The sequence below is a fragment of the Schistocerca cancellata genome, chromosome 3 (genome assembly GCF_023864275.1).
Source record: "Schistocerca cancellata isolate TAMUIC-IGC-003103 chromosome 3, iqSchCanc2.1, whole genome shotgun sequence".
NCBI classification, from domain to species: domain Eukaryota; kingdom Metazoa; phylum Arthropoda; class Insecta; order Orthoptera; family Acrididae; genus Schistocerca; species Schistocerca cancellata.
In genome coordinates, this window is record NC_064628.1 from 618,525,619 (window position 1) to 618,549,429 (window position 23,811).

The 23,811-nt window shown below is 42.1% G+C and overlaps 1 protein-coding gene across 1 annotated transcript in view; it reads right to left on the reverse strand.

Annotated features, from left to right (window-relative positions):
- Positions 1-10,705: 10,705 nt before the first annotated feature.
- LOC126175524 (monocarboxylate transporter 1-like) overlaps positions 10,706-23,811 on the reverse strand; it is a 234,397-nt gene continuing 221,291 nt past the window's right edge. Inside the window, exons 9-11 of the mRNA XM_049922351.1 lie at positions 21,020-21,342; positions 15,399-15,590; positions 10,706-11,806 (exon numbers count right to left, since the gene is read on the reverse strand). Coding sequence (XP_049778308.1) covers positions 11,658-11,806; positions 15,399-15,590; positions 21,020-21,342 — 664 coding nt within the window. The 3' untranslated portion in view covers positions 10,706-11,657. The remainder of the gene's footprint in view (positions 11,807-15,398; positions 15,591-21,019; positions 21,343-23,811) is intronic.

Here is a 23,811-nt window from a genome sequence, read left to right on the forward strand (position 1 = left end):
AAAAGTGCCCAGTTCAATGTTTCATTATACTTTATAAAATAATTTCAACCCCAAATTATTAATATTAAGTGTTTCGTTAAATTTATTAGAAACTGGGATGGAATTTAACATGAAATAAAATTTCTTTGGCCCAATTTTTTACTTTTCACTTAACACAAAAGTTGTTTTACTAGTCAAACAAAAGGTTAAAACTGCAGGAAACAGGAATTTTTAGTAGGACTTCAGGTGAGTTTCTGTTTTATCTAAAATGTTGTCTTCAGATTAATAAAATCTCTTGTTTAATTTTTTTAATACTCACAGCAAGCAATGTTATGTGTAATTTTTGTGTTCCTACAATTAATGCAACTACAGTTTCATTGCAGATATAATGAGGAACTACATGCAAAAGACAACTTCGCAGAGCTGGTTACAAGAAGGAATGAAAGAGGCAGTAAATGTGGATCTTGAGGGATGGATGGGATACTCTGCAGCACCTAACTAGCACAACCTTGATTTACATAGTGAAAAAATCGCAAAAATGTAGTGATGCCTAAGCGGATTCTGAAAAGCGATTAGTTCGCTATGATGCTGTGTTTTCTAAAGCCCAAGAAAAGTAAATAGTTGAGTATGTATTATTTATGGAAGAAAGACTCTTTGGTCTGACAATTTACAAACTATGCTGACTGGCATTTGATAAGGCAGAAAAAATATCATAAACCATACCTTCAACATAGCCGAAAAAATGGCATGTAAAGACTGGTAATACGGATTCGTTAACTGACACCCTGAATTAAGACTAAGGTCATCAGAGCATACATCTATAGCTCGAGCTAAAGAGTTCAATAGAGCTGCCTTTGGGAATTTTTTTGATTTTTTCAGAGTCAGTTTACACGAAGTAGAAAATTAAAGCAAATAATGTGCACAGTGTGGATGAGACAGGGATCCTCACAGTCCCAAACTAACCTTCAAAGATGTTAGTCCTCTGAAGGAAAAGAAAAGTTGGATGTTTATCTTCTGCAAAATGTGGTGTACTCGTTACTACAGAAGAAACATGTATGAGTGCCTCTGGGAACTTTATGCTGCCAATGTTCTTATTTCTCGGGAAGAAGGAAAATCCATCGATTCTTCACCTGTCACCATGAATTGGGTTGCATCAATAAGCACACTTTTCTAATTTGATTTAAGAAATTCACAGAATTTTCAGCCCTGCACTGGAAAAAAACAATTTTGCTTATTTTGGATGGACATGAATCACATACTAACAGTTTAGGTCTTGCAAAATTGTTAAGGCTTTCATGACCACTTGTTGACATACTGCTTGTTGATTTCCATCTGTAGTTCTTTGGCTAATGTTCACTTGATGATTTTTCTGATGTTTTGCCAGCATGAGTGGCTGGTATTGTCGAAGCTTCGCCCTTCATCGCTGGTGGTGGACTGGAATCGAGCTTGCAGCTGCACATTACTTGTATCTGGCATGCCAACGTCCAAGAGCTTTTCTGTTGTAATTTCCGGTGGGGCTCTCCCATTGCTACCAGCAACTGTCATTTGCTGCAGCATGGGAATCCAGGATCTGTTCACCTTGAGACTTTCTTCTTACTTGTTGAAGCTGTTGTCATGTACATGTATTTCTATACCTTCTCTGAACAATCGGGTGTGACAGTTCTTCTCTACAGCCATAATTTCTGTATCAATGAATTTTATTATGTGGTCAGTCTCACACAGTGCATGGTCTGCCACGGCAAATTTCTCCACTTGCCTCAGCCTGCAATGGCGCTTGTGTCTGATGATTCAGGTGTTGGCTGATCATCCAGTCATTCCAACACAAACTTTTCCACATGTACGTGGTATGTGGTATACTCCCAACGTTGCAAGTCCCTTTCCTCCTCTGCCGATCTGAGACACTCTTTGATTGCCTTTATACATAGTATTTATGCTGTATTTGTGCAACATACTGCCTATTCTGTGCATCACCCAGTGTTTGACTCTGTGACACTCCTAATGTAACTGGTGGAGCACCCGTTGCTCCTTTGGAACACTTTCAAGGCGCTGCATTTCGCATCTGAGGTGCTGCAGTTCACATATTCGTTTTGCTCGCATTATGAGTGTATTAATCATGCCTCTATTTCTTGCTCAGGTAGTGATTTGACAGTTTCGGTTGGTATTGCTCCATATGTGTCGGTTTTTGATGCATGCTGTGTCACTGGTTTTCACCATTCCTTGTGACCAGCACATCTAGAAAGGGTAGATGTCTCTACAGTAAATTTTATGGTGGCATGGAGGCTGCCACCGAGCTGTTCCTCACCATGGTTCTACACGATGAAGGTGTTATTGACTTTTCTGTGCCACATCTTAGGTTTACAAGGTGCCTAGTCCTGTACGTGTGCTTCAAAATGTTCCATGAAGAAGGTGTCCGCCACTGCCCTTGGCAACACCTTCCAGCTGTTTGGTTTGTAGAAGTTGCTATTCCACGTGAAATAGCTCATGGTGAAAGATACATGAAAGAGCTTGGTAAAGTCTTTGGTCAATTGTCATTCAGTGAGTTTAACCACTGTGCAAGATGTGTCTGTCCTTCAAGAAGATGGGGATGTCACTGTCATACCGAGAACCATCGAGAATGCCCCACTTGATAAGTCTAGAGTGTAGTTTAAAAGTATGCACAGGCATATCTTACCTTTTATTATAACAGTAAGATATGCTTGTGCATTGTAATACACTGCACTATCGAAAATGCAGTCCCGCTGTGAATGCTGTTCTTGAATATGGGATGAGTTGGTTGACATGTGTAAGCAACTGGAAATCGTTCTACTATCAAATGGTTGACAGCTGCTTCAAATCAGTTTGTTGGAAGAGCTTCCGAGAGTCGTGTACCTGTGATACTGGTACCAGAGGTACCTCAAGTACTATCCTCTCCTATGGATCCTGTCTCCTCTGTAAAAAATACACGATCAGTCATTACTTGTCTACTTGACTGAGAGTGATGTGTCAGTGATAGAGCTAAGTGTCCTGTATGGGGTGGATGGGGACCATGGAGGATTCAGGGTGTTATACCGATCCCCCTAACTGATAAATTTTAGGTGATGACTTTCACTGAAACTGAGCCAGTGGGACTCACTTCACCTGTTCTGGGGAAACCTGTTTTGTCCAATGTCAGGAGGAGGCAAACACAGAAGGGTAGGGGTATATTGATTGTCAGCGGTTCAGAAATACAGATAATGATGGCACTCCTTAGGGAAATGGCAGCAAGGGACGGTAAAGGACATCAGATGCACTCAGTGCTATGCCTGGGGGCCTCATTCAACCTGTTGAAAAAGCTATTTCAGCAGCCACTGAGCGAACAGGGTGCTATCTATTGCAGATTGTGGCACAAATGATACCTGTCGTCTGGGCTCTGAGGTCATACTTGAATCATTCCAGGAACTGACAGAGAAGGTTAAGGAAACCAGCCTTGTCCATGGACTTTCAACGAAGCTCACAATTTGCAGCATTGTCTGCAGAACTCATCAGGGCCCTTTGGTTCTGTGTCGAGTGGGAGGACTTAACCAGAGACTTCAAAGGTTTTGTGATAAATCAGGGTGTGACTTCGTGGACATGTGTCACGGGGTTGAGAACTGTATGGTCCCCCAAAATAGGTCAGGTGTGCACTACACATCTGAGGCTACTACTCAGGTAGCTGACTGTGTATGGGCTGTTCACAAGGATTTTTTAGATTAGGTGACTTTCATCCAACCCAGATAATGATAGCTGTAGGAGACCCAGAAGTATCAGTGTCAAATCGAAAGAACTGCTCCCCAAAGATGCGAATTTTAAAATTTTAATGGTTAATTGCCAAACTACTCGTAAGAAAGTCCCAGAGTTTGAAGCGCCCATGAAAAGCAGTGAAGCTCACATAATACTAGGTACATAACCTGAAATTGATGGCAGTGAGATATTTGGGGAAAATTTAAGTGTATATCAAAAGCTAAAATGGGAAATGGAGGTGGTTTATTGGTCACAGTAGACGAGAAACTCAAATGCACCAAGATAGAAAGCTGCATGTGAGATTGTTTGTACAAGACTCGGTATCAAGGGTGGACATAGTATGATAACTGGATTATTCCATCACCTACCAGATTCATCTCCTGATGTCACCAAAAACTTCAGAGAAAACCTCACTTGCCCGCATCTCGTGGTCGTGCGGTAGCGTTCTCGCTTCCCACGCCCGGGTTCCCGGGTTCGATTCCCGGCGGGGTCAGGGATTTTCTCTGCCTCGTGATGGCTGGGTGTTGTGTGCTGTCCTTAGGTTAGTTAGGTATAAGTAGTTCTAAGTTCTAGGGGACTGATGACCATAGATGTTAAGTCCCATAGTGCTTAGATCCATTTGAACCTCACTTCACTCGTATGTAAGTTCCCAAATTATATTGTAATCATCAGTGAACACTTTAATCATCCAACAATCAACTGGGAAAATTACAATTTTGTTAGTGGTGAGCATGATAAGACATCCTGTGAAACATTATTAAGTGGCTTCTCTGGAAACTACCTAGACAGAAAGTTAGGAACACCACTCATGGTGCAAATATATTGGATCTAACGGCAACAAATAGACCTGACTTTTTAGAGGATGTCCACATCAAAACTAGTATCGGTAACCATGACACAGTTGCGGCAAAAATGATTATCAAAGTACAAAGGAGAGCTAAAACAATATATTCAATAAACTAGATAAAAAAATCAGAAGTGTCGTATCTCAATGAAGGACTTGAAACTTCCAGCATAGGGCAGGAGCATGTAGCGGAACTATGGCTCAAGTTTAAAGAAACAGTTGATCGCCGCGCGGGATTATTGTCTGTCGGTAAACTGAAGAGCGTGCGAGCGAGTCCCCACTCCGAACAACCCAGCTACGTCACGAGGCGCTTCTAGAGGCTGTTTCACAACGTAGTACCGGCCCTGCCGCGGCGCGCGCTTCAAATCCGTGGCGAAGCCGTGTACAGATACGTCTCGGCTGCGTTCATTTTTAGACAAATGCATTCAGACGGTAAGGAATACAAAAAACGATAGCTTCTTCCGAAACACAACATTATAGAGTAAATAATATTAACATAAGAACGGAAGTCAGGATTCTACTACAAACATAGAGCCAAATGCCTGTTCATATGAATGTATGTTCCTCTATTGCTATTCGTAAAACGAACCCCATATAATGCAATGAGTCTGTAGAATTTAGGCTTGTTCTTATTTTGTGTTTCTACTAAAAGGTAGAAGCTTTCTTTGAAGGACTGCATTGAAACTTAACAATTCTTGCAACACGAAGAGTGTTTAAAAAGTAAGCAGAAATTTATAATTTTGTGTATTGTATTAGTCCGAGTTGCACTATTTTTTTGTCACTGTCTTCGTAAACATGCCTCAAAAGTGAGTGTTCATTGTTATGGATACTGGATATTTACTGTGTTGTCAGCTGTCAGAAAGGTTACATGTGTTTTGTATAAAAATAAATTAGAGAATCTGTATTAAATTTTGTTATTAGAATGGAATAAAGTGTATGAAATTTTTAGAAATGGTAAATATTGCTTTTGGTGAGCCTGTTATGAGTAAACCAAGGGCGGACAAGTGGAATAAACATTTCAAAGCAGGCCTTAAAGGACAGCGGTTTTACAAGCATGGATGAGATTAAAAATGCACAGTTAAGAGACCTATAAACTATCCCGAAGCAACAGTTCCTAAAGTGTTTCTGGAATTGGAGAAAGCACTGGCATAAGTGTATAGTATGTAATGGAGAATATTTTGAAGAGGATAACATTGCTGTAGATCAACAAATAAAGTTCTTACCAAAAATTAATATGTGAACGCACCTCGTATGTCAAGCTTTGTGCTTAGAAGTCCAGAATCGGTGTACATGGTTCAAATGCCTCTGAGCACTATGGGACTTAACATCTGTGGTCATCAGTTCCCTAGAACTTAGAACTACTTAAACCTAACTAACATAAGGACACCACACACATCCATGCCCGAGGCAGGATTCGAACCTGCGACCGTAGCGGTCACGCGGTTCCAGACTGAAGCGCCTAGAACCGCACGGTCACCCCGGCCGGCCGGTGTACATGTTTCCAAAGAGATTTCAGCAGTATTTACAATAGCTACTGCGCACATGTTTTAAGCAATATGTCTTAGAATCAAGCGAATAGTGAGCGAGATACAGATTTAGTGTTCCATAAGCATCAAAGGTCTTATGTTATTTTGGAACTGTCTATAACGATGGGTTTTCTCCCAAAATTATTAGTTTTCCTTCGTGGCGATTCCAGTAAACCACGCGGCTTACTTTTCCATTCCTCACTAACGCGTCCTATTAGGTGAGGCTGACGTTTGCATAAGTTGCAGGCCTTTGATTGGGACTGGTAATATTAGCCAACAGTTCTTTTTGGGTCGCTTCTTTAATACACGCTGTAATAAGGGGACCATCCGTCCCGTTTTTTTTTTTTTTCGGGACTGTCCCGATTTTTGTGTGCCTGTCCCGAATTTTTTCAACGCAGCTCGAACAGCTAATGGGCAGTCAGAGACCACGGCAACTGGGAAAATGTCGCACTCGAATGCATTCGCGCGGTGGAAACGGTTCTAACTGTAACTCGAACAGAAGAAGGAAGAAATCTGCATATTTTCAGATAGCCATGGAAGAGGCAGAGGAGGTTTTATGGCAAACACGCAGACGTAATACAAAGAAACTCGAACAGACGAAGAGTAATATACGCTCTCGTTGACTTTGGCGTCGCCAAAGCAGTGTATGCTGGTCTCTAGAATACTACCATTTGTCATCTGTGTGCGCCATATTATATCAGATTGAATTTTGTGTAACGTCGTGTTATGGTATATTACGTTTGATAAGTTTAGTTGTTTTTCCTCGTCAGTAACAATAACAATACTTCTTCGCAAGAATGAGTTCAAAGAAGCGCAAGTGCTCCTTCAATGCACAATAGCAGAAAGAATTTCCATTCACCAGTGACATTAGTTCTTCGGACTGAAAAGGAAAAGTGAGGTGCAACACATGTGCTTCTAGTTTCTCACTAAGTCACAGTGGACGTGGTGATATACAACTACATTTAAAAAGTGACAAACATAAAAGAGCAGTCTCTGAAGCAGCGTCTAGTGCAACATTAAAGTCATTTTCTACATCAGAGAAACTTTGTGGTCAGGAGGAGAGGTTAGTTGCAACTGAGGGTGTTTTTGCGTATCATACAATTCAGCACAAGCATAGTTTCAGATCTATGGACTGTACATCGCAGCTTCTTCAAGCGACATTAGAGCCTAAATTTTCTTGTGCACGTACAAAAACAGAGGCAATAATTGTGAATGTGTTAGCTCCTCATGCATTAGATATGTTGCAACGTGATTTAGAAAAAGTGACATTTATTTCACTTCTGACTGATGCATCTAACCACAAAGAGATTAAGGTCTTTCCTATCCTCGTCAGATATTTTGATTACAAAACTGATGTAAAAGTAAGATTATTACAATTAAAATCGTTGCCTGGGGAAACATCTACTATTGTGAGTGGCTGTTTAACGGACTGCCTCAGAAAAAAACAGCCTAGAAGAAAAAGTTGTTGGACTGTGTGCTGATAACACTAACTGCAATTTTGGAGGTGCTGAAAGAAAAGGTCAGAATAATGTTTTTACTAAACTACAAGTGGAACTCGGTCATAGACTAATGGGGGTTGGCTATGCTGCTCATATACTGCATAATACTGTTCGAGCAGCTACTGATATTTTGCCTGTAGATATAGAAATGGTAGTTTCCAAAATATTTCTGTATTTCAAATCATACACTGTGAGAGTTGAAACTCTGAAGGACTTTTGCAGCTTTGTTGAAACAGATTTTGCAATGATTTTGGGTTATGCTCAAACAAGACGGTTAGCACTGTTGCCTGCTGTTGAGCGACTCATCAAAATGTTTAAACCACTAAAATCATGCTTCCAATCTGAAAAAAAGTGTCCACTGTTACTTCAAAACTTCTTTCAAAACCCTTTGAAGTATGGCTATACTTTGTTCACAGTCAGGCTTCATCATTTCATGAAGCAGTTAAAGAAGTTGAAGGACAGACAGTCACTATATTTGAATTGGCTGATTGTATTAGTAAGTTGAAAACTACATTGCAGTCCAAAATTGAAGACCAGTTTCTTCCCTCAAGAGTTAAAACAATTCTTGAAACTCTTGAAACAGTGGTAGGTCTGCTTCCAGCAGAGGTAAACAGTTTTCATGGTGCTGTATTATTTTTCTATGAAACTGCTCTATCCTATTTTAAATTGTGGACTGAAATAAGTTTCCAGAACTTGGACTGCTACAATTGGTTTACCTTGAATCAGATACCTGTATGGGATGACAGTGAAAGAACTTCTTCTCTAGTTAGCGAAACTGTGCCATATATTCAGTTTTCAGAAAATGTAATGTATGATGAGTATGACAGTGTCAAACAGTTTGTAACCACTGAGAAAAATCATTGAATGGACTGCTAACAACACTGTTCCAGGTCAAAGATGGGTTGAGATGATTTCTCATTTCAGCCAGAATCATGCGCCATTCTCAAATGTACTCAAGCTAGTGGAGTTTCTTTTCTGCCTTCCTGGCACTAGTGCTGCTACTGAAAGGGTATTTTCCCACATGAACAATATATGGACAAGTGACAAAACACAGTTGGCTGTAGAAACCATGAAAGCAATGTTAGTAAGTAGAGTAAATTATGATGAAACTTGTGTCGAGCTTTTTCATATGTTGTTGAACGATACAGACTTGGTAAAGAAAATTCACAGCACTGATAAATACAGTTGGCCTAATCACACTCATTCATCTTAGAAGGTATTAATAAAATGTAAATTTGCTTTTCTTTTTAACAAATTTAATTGAAATTTTGTATTCATTACATTTAATTGATATCTTCTTCTCATATAATAAATAAATAAATAAATATAGCCTATTTTGCAAAATTTTTAATGTGTCCCTGATTTGGGCCTAGGAAATATTTTAATGTCCCGAATTTGAGTCTAGAAAATATGGTCACCTCAGCTGTAATAACATTAGAGACGATCGAATGCACGTTACTCCCCAAATACCTCCTCTTCTTCGTATTCTGCACGTTGTCTTGCAATGGTAGACGATTATCCATCACTTCCAGATATCGAAGTACATCATTAAGTATACAAAGTTAACTCACTGACACTGGCAACTAAGATCCCACAAACAGAAACGACGTATATCACTGCACGCCGATCTACACTGCTAGACAGATACTGGGCAACAGATTTTGGGTGTATGTCATATGGGATCATATTCTAGGACAACTCATCAAACTGAGCAAAAGTTTTTAGGGCGCAAAAGCGTGTGATAAGAATCATTTGTCGTGCGAATTCTAGAACATCATGTAGAAACCAGTTCAAGAAACACTGCTTCTCAGTATATTTATTGCTTAATGAAATTTGTTGCAAGTAACACATCTCTATTTCCAACCAATAACTCAATACATATTATCAACACTAGGAATCAGAACAATCTACATAAAGACCTAAAATCACTTACCTTGGTCCAAAAAGTGGTCCAATATTCATGAACACACATTTTCAATAAATTGCCAGCAACCATTAAAAACTTCGTTTCAGATAAAGCACGGTTTAAACAGAGTCTGAAAGACTTTTTGATAGGCCACTCCTTCTACTCTATAGATGAATATCTTAACAGAGACCGTTACGCCAGCTTAAGTAAAAAATGTCTGTTAGATTTCAGTTTTGACAGCACTTGGTCACAACAGTCAAGATTAGGTATTTTGTCTATGATAAATTTATTAATAGTGCATAACAGTGTTTCATTCTGAGAGTGTGTTAGTTCTGTAAATGTTAGCTGTTCCAGTTTACTGCATTGTATTCACCTATTTCTACAATCCCAGGGTACTAAGTACTGTATTCAAATGTTTTATGTTTTTACGTTATACTTTCTGACATGTTCTACACCCACGAGAATCATCTCATTATTTGGGTCTATGGAACAAAAACTGAATCTAATCTAATCTAGAACCACCTTTAAATGATAACTACTACAACCCCCAAGTATGACCCACATATCGATCCTGAGGATAAGATGAGAATAATTACTGCATGCACAGGGACATTCAAACAATCATTCTTCCTCTGCTCCATATGTGAATGGAACAGGAAGAAAGCCTAATAACTGGTACAATGTGATGTACACTGTATACATGTAGATGTAGATGTAGAAAGATATTTTGATTATTTCCATAAAACTTATGAACTGTTATACATTTCATTAAATCTTCTAATGGCAAAATACTCTTTTATTGGAGAATTTTTGTTACAAAATAGGATAAATAGGATAAAAGATATGTATGAAATGTAGAGAAATTGTAATATTTCCTTTATTTGATGATATAGTTATGCACTTCTAATGGATACTTAGAAACTAATTTGGTGATCAGGAGACAATGTTTTCATATTTGTGACTGTTCGTTGATGTGAGCAAAATGAGGAAGTTGTTAAGAGTGTGAGATATTTGGCCACGTGATCGTGCAGATGATGATCTCGTCTGGTGTGTTGATTTGAAGTGTCTAATTTACGTGTCGATAAATGTTAAAAAGTTCCCTTAATAGTGAACATTTTTCCAGAGGACTGGTTGTTATCTTAATTTTTGTTAGTAGAAGTAAATGATAAACTTTGTTTGAAATAATAGTTTAATTAAAAACTTTTCAGTCAAATAAATATAACAGTTTCAAAATTCAGTTACATTTGTATGAAAAAATGCACATACGGCGTTCAAAATAACTAAATTCTAAACAGCTTATCAGTTTGGACTGTTTGTACAATTTGTGAGTAAGTCTATAGGATATTTGAACCACCAAAGTGACTCTGGTGTTAGTATATGGTATATTATTTAAAAAAAACATTTATGTACATCGAATTCTATTCTTCAGTGACACTTGATCTTCAGCAGTATGAGTAACAGCAGTACGACACATAATGAAAGCTAGTGAAAGGTGTTGGGTTCACTCGTCTGTTTGTAGCCAGTTAAGGTAACTACTACACTGAAACATATCACGCACTAGTTAGTCATACTACGAAAAGTTCTTCCAAGCTACAACTAATATATTATATGGTTAGTACCCTATAAGGGCTATTATGGCACATTTATTTCTTTCAGTAATGCTACAAGCCTCTACTGACAATTGCGGCTCAGAAAGTTGAGCATCCTATTCTTAGACACACTGTTATAAAAATTCTAGTTTATTAAGCACAAGATAGAGTTCTTTGTACTAAAAATGGTAATATATGAACACAGCAAATAATTCGTGTGCGGAACTCGAACGAGTACGCCATTGAATCTCTTTAGGAGCTACAAATAGATTAAGTATGGCAGTCTTGTAGCTGCTTGAAATAATTTTTCAAATGGCGCTTTCACACTTCTCTACTATAAATCAGATTCTTTAGTGACTACAATACTTATTTCAGTCTATTCTGTTGTGAAAATAAACTTTAAAACATGGATCCTCAACGTAAAGTGACCCTCAGTCTAATTATATGCCATACATTGTGGCAATACAGACACAAGGCTAAAGTCTTGTCTGTGGAACAGCAGACCTGTTTTTGTTTCTGTGCACTGTCTTGGATGCAGGCAGATGTCTGTATTTCTTATCGCCTTTGGAAAACAAGTCAGCTCTTCGTCTCTTCTTCTGCGACTTTCTTCTTCCTCAGTGCAGTTATTATCAGTTCCAGCGTCCACGGTATTACGCAGAGCATCATTTGGACATTCAGAGCGTGGATACATATGGGGTAACTATCCGTAACGTCACGAATGAGCCCTGTGAACAGAAAAAAAGTTGAAATAATTTTTGTATCCTTGTGAAAGAAAGACGTACTGGGCTATCAAGGTACGTAGAAGAGCTTGTGTCAAGTTTAGGAGGTAGGAGAGAGGGACAGACAGAAGTCTTTCTCAGAGAACTCACTAAGTAAGAGCACTGCCCGTGAAAGATAACGTTTTGGGATCGGATTCACGTCTGCGACACAGTTTTAATCTGACAGGAAGTTTCCAACTATCACCAGATCGGCTGCACAGTGAAAGATTGATTCAGAAGTAACAAGAGTTTGGATGTATCAAATTTAATACCAGGGATACATAGTAAATAACATTAAGCAACAAGAGCAGCGTCAAATGATATGGAGATTGCACTGAAGTTGACGAAAGGGGTAATCCTGCAAAAAAGGTATTCAGACAAACTACTGAAGATGTTTAAATAACGACTATTTGATAGATACTGCTAAGTAAATACTGGTGTCGACATTTTTATGCATTACAGTCTCTGCATCCATATTACTCCTGATGTTTTCTGATGTCATATATCCTCTTTCCACTGGATCAGCCTTTTCTTATATTTTGAACTCTACCAAAAAATTACTTGGTCTGCGTAACACCCATTCGTGTAGCTGTGTGTCTTACCCATCTTCATTTGACTTGCAGTCATAATTACATCTTCCACTCCACTGTGTACCCCAATCATTTTGCTTTGAATTTTTCGTTTTATTTGTCTGTCTATGCAAGTGGTTCGGAACAAGTATTTCTACACTACCTGTTGCGCAACCCTCAGATACTGATTACATATAAAGGGTGCAGCAAAATGATACCGACACGATTTGAGGGATTGTGAAAGATGAGTTCAGGAGCAAGGTGAGGATAGGAAACTTTTCTGGAAACTTCGTCCAGTTACGTTACAGAGTTATACTGAGGGTTTGTCCTAAATAATCATATCATTTAATCAGTAATAATCAAAGAAAGGTAGTCATCTAGTGTAATTTTGGGTGCACTATAAAAATCTAAATTCTGTCTGAACCAGCCTCGCAAGGCTGCGTCATCATCAACCAATAGGCGTCACTGGATGTTGATATGGAGAGGTATGTGGTCAACGCACTCTCCCGACTGTTGTCAGATTTCGTGACCAGAGCCGCTAGATCTCAATCAAGTAGTTCCTCAATTGACCTCACATGGGTTGAGTGCACCCTGCTTGCCAACAGGGTTTGCCAGACCCAGAAAGCCAACTATTCAGGTGCTAGCCAAATACGACAATGCTTAACATCGACGATCTGATGGGAACCCATGTTACCACTGCGGCAAGGCCGTTGGCGTTATACTATAAGGAGAGATCAAAAAGTATCTGGTTGAGGATGTCGCTGCAGCGTATATTGAACGTATCATATCTCTGATGCAGGTGTATAAAAACCGACATGTAACGAGGAATTAGTGTGTCGTTCGTGTCTTTCTGATGTGCATGCAGTAAATGCAGAGGTGTGAACTATCGCGACGTTATTACCAATGTGTCCAAATAGGATCAGCGTACTGTTATTCTTTTTATGGGTGCCTAAGGAAAAACGCCAGCAGACGTCCATCAGAGAATGAAGAATGTGTATGTGGCAGTATGTCTGTCGAAAAACATGATTGTGGAAAGTGCACCAGGAGGTGAAATGAAATGATCGTATGTCATTGTTGGCCGGGAGGCCCCATTCGGGGAGTTCGGCCGCCGTATTGCAAGTCCTTTTTAGGTGACGCCACATCAGCGACTTGCGAGTCGATGGTGATTAAAGACACACAACACCCAGTCCCCTGTCGGAAATCGAACCCGGGCCCCCTGCGTGGTCGGTGGTAACGCTACCGCTACGCTACGGGAGCGGACTGCACCATGGGGTGTTGCTGCCTGATAATAACGCATGTCCCCATATTGCCAATGTCATAACGCAGAATGTGACACCAACTCAACTGGGAGACACGCGGGCTGTCGCCCTATAATTTTGATCTCTCAGCATGTGATTATCACGCCTTCGGTACTTTAAAAAAAGGCCTTGAAGTGTCCACAGATCCTGACAGCAGGCAGTTACAGACTTCTTCACGCGGCAGGACACAACGTTTCACCAAATGGGGTTGTTCAGCCCAGTGCTTTGGCTGTATGAGTGCCTCAGTGCGAACAGCGCCTTTGCCTGACTGGCGTACTGTTTTTGGGATGTAGAACCTTTGGACGGAAAGTTTCTGATTGCCCCTCATAATTAGTTTAGTTTAGATTTAGTAAAACTAACACTCTATAAAAGTTACTTTGCCTACCATAATAATCTGTAACTTATTTTTTACGTCACGCAGTATTATTATTGTTGTTGTTGCGGCCTTTAGTCTGAAGACTGCTTTGATGCAGCTCTCCATGCTACACTATCCTATGCAAGGTTATTCATCTCCGAATAACTGATTTAACCTACATCCTTCTAGATCTGCTTACTGTATTTATCTCTTGGTCTTCCTCTACGATTTGTACCCTCCACGCTTACCTCCAGTACTAAACTGGTGATCCCTTGATATCTCAGAATGTGTCCTATCAATCGAACCCATCTCCTTGTCAAGTTCAGCCTCAATTTCTTTTTTCCTCAATTCTATTTAGTATCTCTTCATCAGTTGTGCAATCTAGCCATATAAACTTCAGCATTTTTCTGTAACACCACATTTCAAAAGCTTCTATTCTCTTTTTGCCTAAACTGTTTATCGTCCATGTTTCACTTCCATACACGTCTACACTCCAGATAAATATCTTCATAAAAGTATTCCTAACACTTAAATCAATAATTGAAGTTAACAAATTTCTCTTCTTCAGAAATACTTTTCTTGCCATTAACAGTCTACATTTTATATCCTCTTTATTTCGGCCAGCATCAGTTATTTTGCTGCCCAAATGACAAAAGTCGTCTACTTCTTTACGTGTCCCGTTTCCTAATGTAATTCTGTCAGCATCACATTATTTAATTCGGCTACATTCCATTATCCTTGTTTTGCTTTTGTTGATGTTCATCTTATGTTCTCCTTTCAAGACACTATACATTCCATACAACTGCTCTTCCAAGTCCTTTGCTGTCTCTGACAAAATTATGTCGTCGAAGAACATCGAAGTTTTTATTTCAGCTCCCTGGACTCTAATTCCTACTCCAGATTTTTCTTTGGTTTCCTTTCTGCTTGCTCAATGTACAGACTGTATACCATCGAGGATAGGCTATAGCCCCGTCTCACTCTTCTTAACCACTGCTTCCGTTTCATGCCCTTGATTCTTTATATTTGCCATCTGCTTTCTGTAAAAATTGTAAATAGGCTTTCGCTCCCTGTATTTTACGCCTGGAACCTTCAAAATTTCAGAGAGAGTACTCTAGTAGTAACTACGACAATATTTAATCCTGGAAGCAGTGGCGGCTCATAGCCACCGCTTCGTATTTATCTCCCAGTCGGATCTTTTCTGGCACCGTGATTACTTCTGCTATCGTTCACTTTCAACTATACCAGTTTTCACTATTAATTGTGATACACCCTATATACGTAAGCAGCTCCCTTACGAAAAGAAGCGGTCCACAGGAGCCTATGCTGTTGGTACGTACCGATGAGTGGGCCAGTGGACATTCCTATGATGCCGCTGACGGCCATGTAGAGTCCGTAGGCGGAGGGGAAGCGCTCTATGCTGCAGTACTCGGCGAAGACGAGCGAGAAGGTGATGTGGATCCAGCTGCGGAAGAAGCCCAGCACGCCCGTGATCACCGCCAGCATCGTGAAGCCGCTCACATAGATCATCCCTGCGAGCACACACACGCCAAGAGTCACATTTGCTGCCTGCTCAGTCTTCACGACACAAATATTTGGTTACTTTTGAATACATTGTGGGAGTGAAAAGTGATCAATGAGTTACAAATATTTACTATTAAAAACAGTGTTGATCACAATTTATTTATTACCATAGTAGTGGTCGAAACCGGTCACCGTAATAAATAAATTGTGATCAAATGTTCAAAAGTGTGGGAAATCTTATGGGACTTAACTGCTAAGGTCATAAGTCCCTAAGCTTACACACTATTTGACCTAAATTATCGTAAGTAGAAACACACACACCCATGCCCGAGGGAGGACTCGAACCTCCGCCGGCACCATGACTGCAGTGCCTGAGACCGCTCGGCTAATACCGCGCGGCAAATAGTGATGAAGACTGTTTTTGATAGTAAACAAATATTTGGGTTCGAACGATAAAGTCATCAAAATGAAAAATAAAAATATTTAAACAATCACTGATTAGTCATCGTACAAGTAAACGATCAAATGTTCTGATGTGTCCAATTACCTGAATGACAATAAATTCAGACGCTATCCGTAACTGCACTTGGATGTTCATGCCCGATTACTTAATTCAAATGATAAACTCATTAAAACTTACTCAAACGAAAAATAACTGCCAGTTAGTAACATCCTCAGCACAAGTTTATATGTATTATTATGTTGCTTATAGTGAAAATACATAATTAGGAGACAGTGAAATGTAGCGAAAATCTATTAACATGACAAATTTTATGTAATTGCGGTATTATAAATAACAATGTAAATGGCTAAACAGCTGGGCAACTAGAGGCCAAATAAATACGCACAACTAAAAAGAATACATTCGACTCAGAGGATTAAATAACAGAGGGTTATGATTTTGTAATAGAGTGTTTCCGAAAAAGCTCAGTCAATACGAGAATTAACTTTGCAGTACTGTGAAACGTTTCTGTTGCAACTCCAGTAGAACGCAGATTTCATGGATTACGTAACTATCTCGTCATTGTTCACTTATCCCAAACTTAAGTTATAAAATTAAATCGTTTATTAATTCTCTGTACTATTAACTGGACAAAAATTTTATTATAAATAATATTTTAATTGTGCCTAGCGTAAACAAGTTTTTGGGTGAACGAAACTACCAACCTCAGTACATAAATGGGTACATATGTGGGTGCAAGAACATTTTTTCGGAACACAACGGCGTGGGGCATTGTTTCTAATATTGCAGAAGGTTCCACGGAGTTCTATTCTGCTAAACCTGGAAGTAAATGTCATCGGGAACGTAACCAATCAGGCAGAAATTGATGGATTCGAAACTAATATGGGTCTCTTCCAAAGTCAGTAACCACTGCGACCTCGCTCCACTGTTTGCCGGGCTAGGGATATCTGCTGAACAGTAACAAAGAGATTATTCATCTTCGAACAGAATTATTAGTTAATTAATTTTAGTTTTCTAAGTATATGTAATTTTAATCATTACTTTGCTAGGATTTACTTTAAATTGTTAATTTATTACTAAAATGGCTTGTAGTATGTGAGGTCGCTGCAGTCTCTTTAAGGGCAGGATACAATAGCTGCGTAATTTTCTCTGTACTTCAAATTATTTAACTTCAGTAGTTTTAGCTCAGTCTTTGCCACATAATGGCCTGCGCTTCGCAGTAATTTGATGTGGTTTGCCTCATGTTATTTTATTTTTATTTTGTTTATTGCCATTGTATGTACACCAACTGATCAAATCTTCTGGACAACCCCATATAATGTGGAACTGACCACTAGATGTGACGCACGGTGGACCTACGAGTATATAAGGAGGCTGGGAGTGTTGGGTTGTTAGGAGAGAAGCGGTAATGGCAGAATAGGTTGGCCAGGTGAGTTCAGTGGCTTCGAAGAGGGACTAGTCACTGGATGTCACCTGAGTAACAGATCCGTGAGGGACATTTCAACCCTTCTACAGCAGTCCAAGTCAACTGATCATTATGGTCTGACTGTGAAATGGAATCGCGAAAGAACTACTACAGCTAAAGCAAAACTAGGCACACCTCAAGTACTGGCGAAGAGATACCATCGTTCATTGTGGAGAGTGACTGTAAAAAATAGTACGAAATCGCAGGAAGGAATGAGTAGTGAGTTGAAAAGCGATACTAGCAGTCCAGCTAGCACAGTGACTGTGCGTAGACAATTAAAAATGACAGAGTGCAGTGCCGGAGCAGCTCCTCATAAGCTACAAATTTATGTAGTTGGCGCTAAGCGATGATTGAGATGGTGTAAAGAGGGACGGCACTGTACAGTGGATGACTGGAAACGAGTTATTTGGAGTGATACATTGAGCTATACCTTGGGGTAATGCGAGCGGAGCGTTACAATTTGGCGAATGCTTAGAGAACATTACCCGCCCTCATGTGTAGTGCCAAGAATGAAGTACGGAGGAGGTAGTGTCACGATGTGGGAGTTTCTCTTGGTTAGGGTGTGGTTTGTTGTACTTAAGCAGACGGTGAATGGCGTAGGACATGGTCACATATTACAGCACTGTGTATTGCGCGCAGTAGAGGAACAGTTAGGACACAATATTTTTATCAGCATAACAATGGCCTCTTACACGAGTCACATCTCTGCCGCAGTGATTTGTGCATAATAACATTCCTGAAATGGATTGGCCTGTCGAGAGTCCCGACCTGAACCCAAAAAATGAGTTGGAATGTGGACTTCCCTCCAGACCCCAGCGTCCAACATAATTTTCTCTGGTCTTGGCTCTTGAAGTAGAATGGACCGTCAGTCCCCCACAGGCATTCAGACAAGCCACTGAAAGTGTTGCCAGCAGAGCTGCAACTGTCATAATGACGAATGGAGGACGCACCCATATTAATGTCCAATAATACACTGAGATGACAAAAGTCACGGGCTACCTCATAATATCGCGTCGGACGTCCTTTATGACGGCGTACTGCTGGAAATCGATGTGGCATTAACCCAACAAGTCGCTGAAAGTTCCCTGCAGAAATATTTGTTAAGCCACGTTGCCACCGTAGGCATCCGTATTTGGTAATGTGTTGCCGGTGCAGGATTCTGTGCACGAACTGACCTCCCGCTTGTGTCCTATAAATGTTTGATGTCGGCTGATCCGGGTGCCAATCAGTCGCTCGAACTGTCCAGAATGTTCTTCAGACCAACTCGGAACAATTGTGCCAAGGCGACCTACATATTGTCATCCATGAAAATTCCATCGTTGTTAGAGGACATGAAGTCCACAAATGGCTGCAAATCATCTCAAAGAGGTTCAGTTGGACCACAAGAGCGAGTCCATTGCATGTAAACATAACCCACACCGTTATGGAGCCACCAGTAGCTTGTCTTGTTGATAATCTGGGTCCATGGGTTCGTAGGATCTGTGCCACATTCGAACCTTACCATCAGCTCTTACCAACTGAAAACGGGGCTCATCTGACCAGGCCACAGTTTTCCGGTCATGTAGGGTGCAACCGATAAGGTCAAGATCCCAGGAGGGGCGCTGCAGCAGATGTCATGCTTTGAGCAAAGGCATTTGTCGGCCGTCTGCCGCCATAACCCATTAACGCCAAAATTCTCCGCACTGTCCTAACCGATATCGTTGTCGTACGTCCCACATTGGTTTCTGTGGTTATTTTACGCAATGTCGATTGTCTGTTAGCACTGGCAACTCTACAGAAACACCGCTACTTTTGGTCATTAAGTGAAGAATGTCGGCCACTATGTTTTCCGTTCAATGTGGCATGCGTGTAGTTCCAGCTACCATTCGCCGTTCACAGTCTGTTAATACCCGTCTTGCACCCACAATCACGTCGGAAACCTTTGCATATGAAACACTTGTGTACAAACGACAGCTCCGCCGACACACAGCTCTTTTATACACTACTGGCCATTAAAATTGCTACACCACGAAGATAACCTGCTACAGACGCGAAATTTAGCCGACAGGAAGACGATGCTGTGATATGCAGATGATTAGCTTTTCAGAACATTCACACAAGGTTGATGCCGGTGGCGACTCCTACAACGTGCTGACACGAGGAAAGTTTCCAACCGATTTCTCATACACAAACAGCAGTTGACCGGCGTTGCCTGGTGAAACGTTGTTGTGATGCCTCGTGTAAGAAGGAGAAATGCGTACCATCAGGTTTCCGACTTTGATAAAGGTCGGATTGTAGTCTATCGAGATTGCGGTTCATCGTATCGCGACATTGCTGCTCGCGTTGGTCGAGATCCAATTACTGTTAGCGGAATATGGAATCGGTGGGTTCAAAAGGGTAATACGGAACGCCGTATTGGATCCCAATGGTCTCGTATCACTAGCAGTCGAGATGACAGGCATCTTATCCGCATGGCTGTAACCGATAGTGCAGCCACGTCTCGATCCCTGAGTCAACAGATGGGGACGTTTGCAAGACAACAACCATCTGCATGACAAGTTCGACGACGTTTGCAGCAGCATGGACTATCAGCTCGGAGACCATGGCTGCGGTTACCCTTGATCCTGCATCACAGACAGGAGCGCCTGCGATGGTGTACTCAACGACGAACCTGGGTGCACGAATGTCCAAACGTCATTTTTTGGGATGAATCCAGGTTCTATTTACATCATCATGATGGTCGCATCCGTGTTTGGCGATATCGCGGTGAACGCACATTGGTAGCGTGTATTCGTCATCGCCATATTGGCGTATCACCCGGCGTGATGGCGTGGAGTGCCATTGGTTACTCGTCTCGGACACCTCTTGTTCGCATTGACGGCACTTTGAACACTGGACGTTACATTTCAGATGTGTGACGACCCGTGGCTCTACCCTTCATTCGATCCCTGCGAAACCCTACATTTCAGCAGGATAATGCACGACCGCATGTAGCAGGTCCTGTACGGGCCTTTCTGGATACAGAAAATGTTCCACTGCTGCCCTGGCCAGCACATTCTCCAGATCTCTCACCAACTGAAAACATCTGGTCAATGGTGGCCGAGGAACTGGCTCGTCACAATACGCCAGTCGCTACTTTTGATGAACGGTGGTATCGTGTTGAAGCTGCATGGGCAACTGTACCTGTACACGCCATCCAAGCTCTGTTTGACTCAATGCCCAGGGGTATCAAGGCCGTTATTACGGCCAGAGGTGGTTGTTCTGGGTACTGATTTCTCAGGATCTATGCACCCAAATTGCGTTAAAATGCAATCACATGTCAGTTCTAGTATAATATATTTGTCCAATGAATACCCGTTTATCATCTGCATTTCTGTAGCAGTTTTAATGGCCAGTAGTGTACCTAGTGTATGCGATACTACTTGCATTTGCGTATGTCAACATCGCTATCCAGTGACATTTGTGACCTCACTGTACGTGTGTCGGGATACTTGTGATGAGTGCGTTAGACGGCTGTTATGGCAGCTGACCTGTGCGGGCGATGACGATGCAGGCGGAGCCGATGAGGAAGACGGCGCGGCTGGAGAGGCGGTACCGGGGGCAGGCGCCCTGCAGCGAGAAGGCGATGCGGCCCAGCACGTCGCAGGCGGCGCCCACCGTGAGGCAGGCGGCGGCGCCGCGCGCGCCCAGCGCCTGGCCCTGCCCCGCCGCCGACGCCAGGAACAGCGGCAGCAGCGTCGAGAACGTGAAGTCCGAGTAGAACGCCAGCGACACGCCCAGGTTCAGGTTCGTGTAAACCGGGTCGCGCAGCAGGCCCAGGTCCAGAAAGTCGTGCACCGACCGCCACAGGCGCCTGTCGGACGTACACAATGAAGAGCCAAAGAAACTGGTATAGGCATGCATATTCAAATACAGAAATATATAAACAGGCAGAATACGGCGTTGCGGTCGGCAACACCTATGTAAGACAACAAGTGTCTGGCGCAGTTGTCAGATCGCTTACTGATGCTACAATAGCAGGCTATCAAGATTTAAGTGAGTTTGAACGTGGTGCTATAGTCGGCACGTGAGTGATGGGACGCAGCATCTCCGAGGTAGCGATGAAGTGGGGATTTTCCCGCACGAGTGTTCCGTGAATATCAAATGGTTCAAATGGCTCTGAGCACTATGGGACTTAACTTCTGAGGTCATCAGTCCCCTAGAACTTAGAACTACTTAAACCTAACTAACCTAAGGACATCACACACACCCATGCCCGCGGCAGGATTCGAACCTGCGACCGTAGCGGTCTCACGGTTCCAGAGTGTAGCGCCTAGAACCGCTCGGCCACCTCGGTCGGCACCGAGAATATCAGAAATCCGGTAGAACATCAAATCTCGGACATCGCTGCCGCCGGAAAAAGATCCGAAGGGGACCAACGACGACTGAAGAGATTCGTTCAACCTCAGAGCAGTGCAACCTTCCTAAAATTGCTGCAAATTTCAATGCCGGGCCATCAACAAGTGTCAGCGTGCAAACAATTCAACGAAACATCATCGATATGGGCTTTCGGAGCCGACGCCACACTCGTGTACCCTTGATGACTGCAGGACACAAAGCTTTACGCCTCGCCTGTGCCCGTCAACACTAAAGTTGGATTGTTGTATCGAGCGGGTGTACGTGTACGGGTTTGGAGACAACCTCTTGAATGCATGGACCCTGCATGACAGCAGGGGACTGTTCAAGCTGGTAGAGGCTCGGTAGTGCTGTGGGGCGTGTGCAGTTGGTGTGGAGGTGGGAGGAAGTTAGTGTTTAACGTCCCGTCGACAACGAGGTCATTAGAGACGGAGTACAAGCTCGAATTAGGGAAGGATGGGGAAGGAAATCGGCCGTGCCCTTTCAAAGGAACCATCCCGGCATTTGCCTGAAGTGATCTAGGGAAATCAAGGAAAACCTAAATCAGGATGGCCGGACGCGGGATTGACCCGTCATCCTCCCGAATGCGAGTCCACTGTGCTAACCACCGCGCCACCTCGCTCGGTGCAGCTGGTGTGATATGCGTAGCCTGATACGTCTAGATACCACTCTGACAGGTGACACGTACGTAAGCATTCTGTCTGATCACCTGCGTCCATTCACGTCCATTGTGCATTCTAACGGACTTGTGCAATTCCAACCGGATAGTGGGACACACCACACGTCCAGAATTGCTACAGAGTGGCTCCACGAACACTCTTCTGGCCACCAAGCTCCACTGACATGAACACTATTGAGCATATCTGGGGTGCCTTGCAACGTGCTGTTAAGAAGAGATTTCCACCCCTCGTACTCTTACGGTTTTACGGACAGCCCTGCAGGATTCATGGTGTCAAGGATGGCGAATCCAGTGTGCACCACTTCAGACGTTAGTCGAGTTCGTGCCACGTCGTATTACGACACTTCTGCGTGCTCGTGAGGGCCCTAACGATATTAGGCAGGTGTACCAGTTTCTTTGGCTCTTCAGTGTATTTAGTGAATACTGTTATGACTCCGGGGCAATTTCTATACGAGCAGGAACTTTCTTATACTATTTTGTATTTTAAAAAAATATTTACCCACTGCTTTCCTTCATAGCTTTGATGTGATTCACAAATATCACCTTCAATCTGGTGTTAAAATATACTTGTTTATTATATATCAGAATTAAGGTTGTCGATCCCTCGTACTCTTACGTGTTTGTAGACACCCCTGTAGCAGTAATGGCGTCAGTTCCCTCCAGCACTAATTCAGACGTCCACAGCTCGTGGTCTAGTGGCTGAATTGTTCCCTCTGGATCACGGGGTCCCGGGTTCGATTCCCGGCCAGGTTGCGAATTTTCTGTGCCCGGGGACTGGGTGTTTGTGTTGTCCTCATCATTTCATCATCATCATCATCATCATTCGTGATATTGGCTAAATCGGAATGAGTAAAGAAATTGGACTGTGTGAAAAAATTGGGACTTTGGATGGGCGCTCATGACCGGTCAGTTGAGCGCCCAACAAAACTAGACATCATCAAAAACTACTTCAGACATTAGGCGAGCCCAGGCCAAGTGGTGTTGCGGCACTTCTGCATGATCGCGGTGGCCTTACACGATATTAGGCAGGTGTACAAGTTTCTTTGGCTCTTGAGTGTAGTCATGTGTCCATAGCTGTAGCCTGCAAGCCACCTCACAGGTAGCGGTGGACGGTGCTTAGGTGTCACTACTACTGCTTCTCTCTCTCCCCCTTTCCATTTCGTATTGTGTGTGGGAAGGATATTCACTACACCGACCAGCACAAAAACTGGCCAGCACTGTCGAGGTGAAGCGGTACTCTCAGTATTT